The sequence below is a fragment of the Peromyscus eremicus genome, chromosome 3, assembly GCF_949786415.1.
Source record: "Peromyscus eremicus chromosome 3, PerEre_H2_v1, whole genome shotgun sequence".
NCBI lineage: Eukaryota > Metazoa > Chordata > Mammalia > Rodentia > Cricetidae > Peromyscus > Peromyscus eremicus.
In genome coordinates this window covers 94,831,433-94,842,839 of record NC_081418.1, presented here as the reverse complement: position 1 = coordinate 94,842,839, position 11,407 = coordinate 94,831,433, and the positions used below count along the sequence as shown (strand labels likewise).

Here is an 11,407-nt window from a genome sequence, read left to right as displayed (position 1 = left end):
TTAGCAGCAGGTGCCTTTACCCACTGAATCATCTTTCCAGCCTTTACAACCGTATCTTTGTGTGTGCAGGGAACAAAGAAATAATTCTGGAAAATTTGGTTCGTGCTCCCATTTACCCACATATTTTTCATAGTATTACATATATATTCCTAGTAGTACCAGACATGGATATTTGGGGGTTTGGAGCGACTGCAACAAACTCACGGGTGACTCCAAACCTGGGGACACCTCCATTCGTCTGAGGAAGACACTCACACCTGCACCTGACCTAGCTCCGCCTCCACCTGGGTTGGGCCTCTCTTCCTCGTCCCGCCTCCACTCAATCTTGATTGGTTATAGGAAGAAACAGGGTCTCCATTGGCTCCTTCGTGAGGGGGTGGAGTCGGGTTGTGTTTCATCTCTCCGCTGCAGGCCGAGCTCAGCCGAAGGGACCCGAAAGGCGCCGAGGCCCGCGTTGTAGCGGTACTGATCAGAATCGGCTGGACGCGCCCCACCCGGCATCAGGCGGAGCCAGAGATGCTGGCCAGGGCCGAGCGGCCCCGCCCGGGCCCCCGGCCACCTCCGGTGTCGCCCTTCCCGCCGCCGCCACCGCCGCCGTCGCTGCTGCTGCTGCTAGCGATGCTGAGTGCCCCGGTGTGCGGCCGCGTCCCCCGCTCGGTGCCCAGAACCTCGCTGCCCATCTCCGGTAAGACGCAAAGACCCTTGTCCTCAGCCCTTTGCACGGAGCCCAGCCCTTGCGTGCAGGTGCCCACACCCACCTGTCCTGCTAACCCCAAAGGCAGCATCTAGGGCCCCTCTGTGCGGTGCACACCCCTCTGAGACCAAGACCTCTACTCCGTACCTTTCCATCTCATCTCATTCCATCCCATCCCACCCTATCCTATCCCCAACCTGGCCTTGCACCTCAGCTCCCAAGACACAACCACAGTGCTCCCGAAGCCCCCTTTTTCAACAGGGTGCAGTCCCTCATCCTGCAGACCTGAATACGGAAGCCCCGGGAACACCTGGGGGTTGCCCAAGGTTGTCCATATCAGTCCTTTATTCTTCTGTTTCCCGCAATACACCCACACTCATCACTTCATTTCCAAGCCCATGCTATTCCCTATTCTTTCTTTCTAGTCGAGGTATCCACCTTGATCTCTAACCCAGCATTTCAGTCTTTTCAACTTCTCTCCCCCCACTTCCCCCCTCCCCGGTCCCGTTGTCCTTTCAAACGCCCTCCCACCGCCTCCAGACCCAGATCTTTCCACCCACTTCCTATACGGCTGACATCTCCGGCTTTATCCTTCCCATCCTTTCGTTATCAACTCACTTCAATTTCCTGAATGTTTGCTGCTCCCTCTACCTATCCCCTACTTTGAATGCTAGAAAACACTTCAATGAGTCGATTCAAAGTTCTTCATTAAAAACAAACAAACAAAAACAAACAAACAAAAACAGAGAAGGGGGCTGGAGAGATGGCTCAGGTGTTAGGAGCATTTGGCTGCTTTTCCAGGAGATGTGAGTTCTGTTCCCAGCATCCATGTCGGGTGGCTTACAACCACCTGCAATTCCAGCTCTAAGGGAACAGGACTCTGTGGTTACTTGTACGACCCTATATACAGACAAAGATACATATAACAACAACAATAATAATAATAATAATAAAAGAAACCTAAAAATTATATATTAAAAACAGAGGATAGGGCTGAGGTCCTTTATGATGACATGGGAGAAGTCAGGGGTGCTATGAAGTTTAAAATGGCATTTACAGTTTAAATACTCTTTGCCGAGGTGGACATGAGTGTGGCATGGGGCTCGTTTTCTTCTCAATGAAGCCAAAACTCACAACTGGGTCACAGTAACTTAAAGCTTACGCTCACGCCAAATGACATCTAAGGATGCTGTGAGTCCTGAAGGCAAAGTTGGGATCAGAGCCTCTGGAGTTTCAGTTCGTGGCGAACCCCTACCCTACAAAGAGCTGTGGACGCCAGTCTTTGTTGATATCCAGGAACCCAGACAGAGAGGCCTAGGTGGCCAGGCAAAGCAGAGTAGGTAACACAAAAGGAGTTTTAACAATTCAGGGCTTATACTAAGCTTCAGACTAGGAAGTAGAGACAATGTGGATGTGGAAGGGTGGGATGGGTGGGGCTCACACTGGCATATCTAGGGATGAATGGGCTGGTAGCTGGACTACTCTCTTGAGGGCATCCGAGTTGATGAGGCAGCTGGAATCGAGATGTACTGGTGAAGAGTTCGGCTCCCCAGACTCAGACATTGAGCAAAGGTGAATTCACACAAAATTGTTATTGAACTTCAAAAAGCTGAGAGCTTTAGACGCTGATAATGATCAGTTTGGGTCTAAGCAGAAAGATGATAGGGAAGCCAGGATGTGACCACGAGTGAGATGGGTGTCATGCCCACTTGTTACCCCCTTTATTCTCCCAACACTCCTGGATTGTGGCGTTTACACACAAAGGTGAGGCCCTGAGAGGGCTTATGTGAGCGCACACAGCTGGTAAGTGGAAGAACCACGTTTAAATGCAGAATGGTCTATTTCAGAAACACACACTCGTCCCACTCTCGCTTTGGGTAGAATGGGGTAAGGGGAAGCCAAGGGTGTAGGGTAAGAGAGGAAGTGCACTCCAAATGTGTTGGCAAAAGGGTGCCCATTATGGTGGTACACACCTTTAATTCCAGCTGACAGGAAGCTGAGGTAGGAGTATTTTGAGTTCAAGGCCAGCTTGGGCTACATAATGAGAGTTTATCTTTAAAAAAAAATTGAGGCATATCAGGAAAATACTAACACTTTCTATAGGTATTTTAATATTTTGTATCACATTGCTGAGTGTAGGAGTGACAGATTTAATATTTGTGCCATTTTAAAAAGTGTTCTTTTTATAAAAAAAAAAAAGCATGCCTGGATCATGTGCTAACTATTCTGGCCTCTTCAGTTATCTTTCACTGGGGACAGGAAGCTGGTTGGCTTGTCCAGGTTCTTTTTTTTTCAAACCTTGTTGGCTGCCAAATAAAGAGTCCTTGGGCCGGCGGTGGTGGCGCATGCCTTTAATCCCAGCACTCGGGAGGCAGAGGCAGGCGGATGTCTGTGAGTTCCAGGCCAACCTGGACTACCAAGTGAGTTCCAGGAAGGGCGCAAAGCTACAGAGAAACCCTGTCTCGAAAAACCAAAAAAAAAAAAAAAAAAGAGTCCTTGGGAGACAACCAAGAGCAGCCCCTTTGGGGACCTTATGTCTCTGAGGGGATGGCTGATGTCACTCTCTCCTTTTCTTCCTTCCAGAGGCTGACTCCTATCTCACCCGGTTTGCTGCCCCTCATACATACAATTACTCGGCTCTCCTTGTGGATCCTGCCTCTCACACGCTTTACGTCGGGGCCCGGGACAGCATCTTCGCTTTAAGCCTGCCCTTCTCGGGGGAAAGACCCCGCAGGGTGAGAGACGACAGTGGGGTTGACCCAGTCTGTAGCATACATTTAAAGCCATCATTCCGTGGGCTGTAGGTGGGAGAGTTTCCTACTAACTAAAGATGTAATGGAGCAGGAGGAGGGGGAGGGAGCCTGCAGCAGCCTGAGTTACTTGGGGGTGGTGGGTGGGTGATGGGTGGGAGGGAAGGGTTGTCGGTGAGTGACTGTGGTGGGTATGGTTAAGACCATCACTGTATGGAATAGAGGATACAGGCTGTAAAGCCTTTGTCTGCCAGTAAGGAAGGAGATAATGGGACGGGGGTCTCCCCACCCGTCTCAGCTGTGATGGGGACACATGGCGACGGGGGAGGGGCAGTGGACAGAGGTTGTCGCTAGAATAGTGATTTTTCCAGGGAGAGTTTGCAAACTGTTTTCGCCATGTATTAGTAAGAACTCTAGTACACCTTGACATAGTGCACAAGTATGTAAATGTGTCCTGACAGAAAATTTCTTTGGACCAGCACTGACAGTCGTGTATGTGACAAGTTCTGTGATTTGTTCTGTTTCCTTAAAAATGTGATTTGGGGTTGGGGATCTGCTTAGTAAATGAAGTGCTTTGCTTAGCTTGGACAAAGCCCTGAATTTGACCTCCAGCACCACATAAAAATCTTGTGTATGTCTGTGATCCCAGAACTGGGAAGGTAGAGACATCAAGGTCATCCTCGTCCTTACAAAGAGTTTGAGGCCAGCCTGGGCTGCCTGAGACCCTATCTCAAAAATAAAAACGTGGTTTTGATTTCACAGTTGATTTTGTTACTCATTAATGGGTGGGGGACTTCCAGTTTGAAAAGAAGTGAGTGGGGAATCTCGGAAGTTTCCAGAATGTTGAGATTTGTAGGACCGTCTCTTCTCCCCCGACCTCAGTATGCAGGGGGAAAGGAACCTGGGAAAAGAGTTCTTCTTCTTTCTCAGATTGACTGGACGGTGCCCGAGGCTCACAGACAGAACTGTAGGAAGAAAGGCAAGAAAGAGGTAGGTGTAAGCCCTCAGCCTGTCCTCACCCTGTGGGGACCTTGGCCCAGCCCTGACTTTGGGTCAGCCCCCTGTAGCGCTCCTGTCCTGAAGAGTCCAGGCAAGGACTCTAACACCACACGTCACCCATACTCCCCCATACCACAGCTGCCTCTATCTATACCTGACCCCATCCTTTCTCATACCCATGGCTTCTGATTCTCTCTAACCATCTCTGACCCACCAGGACGAATGTCACAATTTTATCCAGATTCTCGCCATGGCCAATGCCTCTCACCTCCTCACTTGTGGCACCTTCGCTTTTGATCCGAAGTGCGGGGTTATTGTGAGTGACAGGGACCAGATGGAGAGGGAGGGGGAGCCTGCAGCAGTGGGAGTTACTTGGGGGTGGTGGGTGGGAGGGTGCGAAGGGTTTTTTGTGAGTGACCGTGTTGGGCATGGTTAAGACAACCACTGTGTAGGATAAGTATTGGTGGGCGGGGTGGGGGGTGGGGGTTAGAGGATGCCCTCACAGAGGAATGGGAAAGGGAGATTGTAGAGGGTCAGGTATGCTCAGTGTAACAAGATGCAGTGAGACAGTGAATGGAGTTAGTGTTGCTGGGCATTGGTTGGCCTGGGGTTTGGACAACTCCAAGAGATACTTCAGAAGCCAGACACTCATGCTTTGCCCACTAAGGGCTTTGGCCAAGCAGCTGGAGCCTGTTTCTTCATCAGAACAGCCCAGTCTCTCTTCTCTCATAGCATGCCTCATCATCTTCTGGCATCCTCTGCCAACCCCATTCTCTACAGGGTGTGACTCTCATGACTTCTGATGTCACCACCATGCAATGTGGTACCAGCTGGCTCTGTGCTCTTGATATTGCCTTTGGGGTGAGCCACTCTGTCAACCACATTTTCTTCTAGATCTTGTTCCTTGGCGAAGGCCTGTAGACTTTCCCAGCCTCAAACCCGGGCAGCCTTGGCATCAACAACAATATGTTGTTGACGATGTCTAGTCTAGTCACAACTACATGTTTGGAACTCTGACCTTTCTCTATTCATTGTACAGTGGTCACCACTGGTCTTCTGGCAGCAGATTTGGGACTGAGTCCTGGGGTGAGTCAAGAACCCTACTTGTCTTTTGCACACAGACTGTGCAGTGTATTCCTTTCTTGACTTTGATCCTGAACAGCAGATATTGATAGACTGTTCTACAGTCTGCACTAATACAGTGATCCACTTGGGCCTAGGCAGTATACATCTCCAAAAACCTCTGTTCAAGAGCACCCTAGCTCTGGCTTGGGATGGATCCAGTTAGCATCTGAGGCTTTCTTCAGGGTTAGTTGGCCTTGTTGAATTCTTTCCATATGCTCTTTACAAAAGTCTGGGTGATTCAGTCTGGAATAGCTTATTGGTTCTGGATGATACTTGAAAACCTCGGTATTCCAGCAACCAATATTGAAGGTTTAATTCTTTACAATTCCCACCAGACCCACAAGGTAGCAGAGCTATTTCTCCCAGTCTGCTCAGGCATAGGGATCCCAGAGGAATGAATATCAGAGTCAGGGATTATGCAGAGTATGATCATCTCATCTCATCTTCTTGGGCTTTCCTTTCTTCCTGGGATCTCTGAGTTGGGACCCTAATGGGTCCTAGCCAAAGTACCTAGATGGAAAATGTTCTGGCCATGCCTGGGGTGATCAGTGTGACTTGGGCCCCTCTCCATTCTTGAGAGATGTCAGCAATGACAAGTGAAGCCAGGGTTCTGTGTCCCACCAGTTCAGTATTTTTTCTGAAACTACCTATCTAACAGGCTCATGAGCTGAGGGGCCATTCTTTGGAGGGAGAGGTTAACTCTGTTAGCCCTCCATGCTCCATCCCAAGCCTACTCAGTAGACCTTTTGAACATCCTCTGTTGCTTTTACCTATCCTATTCTCTTTGACTGTGTCCTTGCTTTACCCTTAGTGCTGAACCTCCCATGTTCCCGATTGATGATATTGAGATTGTGGATAGCTGTGTCCTGAAAGCTTTGATCTAGACATAGCTCACTCATTGATGATTGTGGAGAAATGAAGGTTCTTATGAAGCCCTGGATCTACCAGTTGTAGCAATGGACTGCTAGCTTTCAGTTCCAGCTTCCATCACACATTGGAAGAAAATTCCTTAATGTGACTTGTTGAGGGAACTCCAGCCATTAATAGAGAAAAATATTAGGCTTCAGTAATGATCACCAGAAAAGCATTGGGCATTCACTCTGTTGTGGGCTTAGGCACCTTATGTTCACAATTAAGTTTAATTTAATCACCATATCATAGTATTCAGGTATGATTTATTTCTATTTTATAAGCAAGGAAACTGTTATTCAGAGAAATGAGATGCCGTGGCTTAAGATTATGTAGCTAGCAGAGGCAGAGCCAATATCTGAACCTGGGTTAGTCTAGATATGTTCTACAACCCTGTCTGTGTGGCCAGCCTGCACACAGGGGACCTCATCTGGCTTCCATCTCCTGTGACTTCTGACATGGTTCATGCATCTTACGTCCTTTATACGCCTTCTATTTTTTTTTTTTTTTTGACAAGGCCAGAAGGCCAACTCTAGCTTCACTGCTCAGGGAGAGCCTTCCTATCCATCCCCAGATTTTAGCTTTAGGGACTTGCCTTTTCTACAGCTGATAGTGAGAGACGATCTATTGACGTGGAGATGTGATGTACTGAAGATCTCCACATACAAACAGAGAAAATCAGTGAGATGGTCTTCTGTTTTCACAGCCTGGTTCAAGGCCATTTTGGACAGAGAATAATCAGAACCTGTTTGTCAATGGGTGGCTCACTTTCTCAAAGGTTAGAAGGTTAGATGAAATGATAATGGCACTCAGGAAAACTGGGAGAGAGCTAGTCTTGACTTGTTGAGTTTTAAGAAGCTGACAGTTGGGGTTGGGGATTTAGCTCAGTGGTAGAGTGCTTTCCTAGCAAGCACAAGGCCCTGGGTTGGGTCCTCAGCTCTGGGGGGGGGGGGGGGACAGGGGGTGAAGAAGCTGACGTAAACTTTGTGAGAATGCCCACCAGTCAATGGAAGCATGGACTCGGGTTTGGAGGACATGAGGCCCATTGGAGGGCATCAGTCCCAGAGTGCTTGACCAATGGTTTAAACAGAAAGGCTGGAAATAGAGGAGTGAATGGGATATTTAAATGATATGTTAGAAAGACTACAGATGGAGCCTAAGGATATACATGATGGGGCTAGGAAAAGAAGGAGCTAGAGAAACAAATATCAAATAGGAAAAGGGACTCCAGGAAGATAGAGTTTCAAGAGCCAAGGAATGGGATATTTCCAGGAAATGAACATGCCAGCTGATACATAGAGACTGAAGTGCTTGGGTACCGAGAAAAGGCCCATCTTTTTGGTCTTTGGTGAAAAGAAAGGGAGCACAGAGATGGGAAAACAGTTTGTTTTCCAGGAATAATAGGTGATTTGTTTGGAACAAAGATCATTTTGAGAAGTAGTAGAAAATAAGTAGGTTGGGTTAGCGTTTGTACTACAGGCAATGATGGGTCATGTGTATGTGCATGGGCATGTGTGTATTTGTGTGTGTGTGATTCTGGAAGACTGATGTGAGGTAAGTGTGGAGGTAAATTGGGGTTGGTGCATCTATTCTAGGGCAAGGAGTAGCTCAGGTGAGGGAAGAAATGCAGCCACAGTAGTTGCTAACTGCACTTCTAGAGGGCCAGAGCACTTTGGCAGTCACAAAACCACCATCCTTCTCCTCAGACAAGGTTCTCATTACCACACACTCGGAGTCTTGTGCGTCTGTGGGGTCTTCCATTCCAAAATGCTTTTTTGATCCAATATCTTCTTTTGGAGAGGCGACCGGATTGCATCTCGTTTTCACAAGACTTCTTCAAGAATTGTGCCAGCAAAATCAAACCTTGTTTGCCGTCTGCAGGAAAGAGGGGAGCAAGGCGAGTGGTCCAGTGGCAGCACTAAGCTCAGAGACTACGTCTTTATTTCACACCTCTGGCTAGCCTCAGGACAGTTCAGCTGCAGCCACAGCGGATGTCTACTTGAGTGTGCGAGCTAGAGACAGCATGCCTGGCATGTCCGTGTCATAACTGGGATTTGAAACCAACTGTAGTGATGTTCCTCTGAGTCCTAGGGTGAAAACCATCCTTCCTTCCCACTTGTAGATGTTGTCTTGAAACTCTGCTAGTGCTGTCCACTAGACTGAAGTCACTTGTGACTGGCCCTGGTGGATGTCTTAGGTCTGCCACCTCCGCCCCTCCGGAGGTCCCTAGAAGAAGATACTTGACTATCAAGCCCTCAGATCATGATCTGAGCATTGGGTCATTCTTCACAGTTTTCTTCTCTGCTTGAATGTGAACTCTGACCTCTCCTCCATCCTTGAGTGGGACCTAGGGGAGAATGGTATTTTGTTTTCTCTAAGCTCCCAGGCTTCAGCTGGTTCCCAGAGACTTACACTTTCCTTGCCCTTCCTCAAAGCTCCAACCCTCAAAAGGCTGTCTGCTTCCTTCCCTCTCTTTGGCTGTAGCACATCCAGGTAGTTACAAACGCCAGGATTTCAGAGGAGAGACCTTTGTCCGGCCTCCTGGTATTCTCTAGGGCTGTTCTAGGTATGCTTTCACGAGGAAGTGGGGGGCACGGGTCTGAGGGCCAAGAGGAGTGAAGCAGAGAGAGGAAGTAAGTGGGTGGAGGAAGCAGGCGTACGATGACTGAATATGGGGACAGGAGTGTGTGTGGGGGAATGGGAGGTGAATGGAAATGGGCTTTTCCTTCATTTGATCTTATGTTTAATTCTCACCATGAACCTTCCCCATAAACCCTAAACCACCTGCCCCCCCCCCCCTTTCTGGTCTGTAGGATGTGTCCAGTTTCCAGCAGGTTGAAAGACTTGAGAGTGGCCGGGGGAAATGTCCTTTTGAGCCAGCTCAACGGTCAGCAGCTGTAATGGCTGGTGAGTGGGGAGAGACAAGAACCGGTGATTCTTGCTCTGAAGACCTCCTTCTCCACCCTTGCTGCCTGAGTTTCTGTGTCTTCTCTTCCCTTGGAACGTCTACCACACTCATGTCTCCTTTCAGCCTTTCCTGATGGTCCCTGAGTGCCTGTGACTGCTACATGTCCCCATAGGTATTATTTCCCCCAGGCTCCTCTCTAGAGAATGTGGCCTCTGCACCTCTAGTGTGATTGCTTTTTCTGTGGACCTCATTTTCTTCTCTTATAGCATCCCCCCCCCCCCCCCCCGTTTGTAAGAGGAATTGACTGCAGTGCATATTGTAATACATTTGGAAAGAGCGTTTTTGTTTTTGTTTTTAAGTCCAAATTATCTTTATGTGGTAACCGAAACAATCTAGATCTTTGTCTGATTTGGTAGCCACTTACTACCTTGGCTGTTTAAGCCCTTGAAATGCGACTACTGCAATGGAATGAGGGAATTTTAAATGAAGTTGATTTAATTTGGTGTAAGTGGCCCCGTGCGTCTTGAGGCTATCACTTAATGCACTTCTAGAATATCTCTACTTAGAAAACCACTGCCAGTATTTTAGGATATTCCTTTTTAGCCTTTAAAATGTGTTCACACACCCATATACACTTACGCACGTGTTGTTGGCTCTTCCTTTGTTCTTCAGGGGAATGAATGGCTGTTTTTCAATTCCTTTCATTGCCTCCTTTGAGGGAGCTTACCTGCAATTGCTCGAGTGTGGACCCCGCCCGAACTTCTCTTGGAGAATGACAAATTCATTGGCATAGAGAACAGATTGCTTTTGTACTACATGACCCACATTTTAGGGGAGTTTACTCCACGTAGACTCCAAATTCAGAGAAGAGCCAGTTGTTTGCTCATGACAGTGCAGAACAGGCAGGAGCAGAGCTGAGATCTTCGGTGTGCGTAGAAACATTTTTTAAAGCACTTCATTTCCAGCATGAATATAATTCTGAACTTTGTCATGTAGCTTTACTTATAGGACTTTCTATATGATTTTTAAATACTTTTTTTTTTTGTTGTTGTTATTTTGAGACAAAGTCACATGTAATCCAGGCTGGCCTCCAACTCTCTGTGCAGCCAAAGGTAAGCCTGACTCCTGATCCTTCTGTCTCCACCTTTGAAGGCTGGAATGATAGGTATGCGTTTGCTTTAGCAACACTGGTACAGAACCCAGGCTTTGTGTGTGCTAGGCAAGCCCTTACTGCTGAGCTATAGCCCCAGCCTCGAAAAATACTTTGTGAAGATGTTTTTAGAAATAATTATTCCGCTGGGTGGTGGTGGCGCATGCCTTTAATCCCAGCACTTGGGAGGCAGAGGCAGGCGGATCTCTGAGTTTGAGGCCAGCCTGGGCTACCAAGTGAGTTCCAGGAAAGGCGCAAAGCTACACAGAGAAACCCTGTCTCGAAAAACAAAAAAAACAAAAACAAAAAATTTATTCCATTAGCTCTGTCTGTCTGTTTATCTCTTTCTCTATCTGAGACAAGGTCTATCTATCTATCTATCTATCTATCTATCTATCTATCTATCTATCTATCTATCTATCTATCTATCTATCTATGGTTCTTTGAGACAGGATCTTACTATGTAGCTCTGTCCTGGAACTCACTATGTAGACCAGGCTAGCCTTGAACTCACAGAAATTCACCTGCCTCTGCCTCCCAAGTGCTAGGATTAAAGGCATGTGCCACTATGCCCACCTGTGAAGACAGTTTTTAATGACATTATGATGTTCATCTTCTGAGCATACTGTAAATTGATTAATAATTTCATATTGTTATATTTTATGTTTCCTTCAAAGATTTTAGTATTATCCATATTGCTGTAGTGAACACATATGTGTGTATTTTTTGTCCTCAGTTTTGATCATCTCGGGATTCCTAGAAATGGATTAATTACCACATCAAAGGGTGTGATATTTTATGGCTCATTATCAGATGCTAATTGGGTTTTATATTGGGGTGCACCAATTCACGCCCTAAGCCCGAAATGTATG

At 47.3% G+C, this 11,407-nt stretch overlaps 1 protein-coding gene across 3 annotated transcripts in view; it reads left to right on the top strand.

The window, feature by feature from the left end:
• Window positions 1-516: 516 nt before the first annotated feature.
• Sema4f (ssemaphorin 4F) overlaps window positions 517-11,407 on the top strand; it is a 28,259-nt gene continuing 17,368 nt past the window's right edge. The window contains exons 1-5 of one of the 3 annotated variants that reach the window (XM_059256737.1): window positions 517-685; window positions 3,278-3,429; window positions 4,375-4,434; window positions 4,661-4,759; window positions 9,291-9,384. In XM_059256737.1, the coding sequence (XP_059112720.1) occupies window positions 517-685; window positions 3,278-3,429; window positions 4,375-4,434; window positions 4,661-4,759; window positions 9,291-9,384 (574 nt within the window). The remainder of the gene's footprint in view (window positions 686-3,277; window positions 3,430-4,374; window positions 4,435-4,660; window positions 4,760-9,290; window positions 9,385-11,407) is intronic. The other 2 variants (XM_059256738.1, XM_059256739.1) reach the window with 2 other exon arrangements.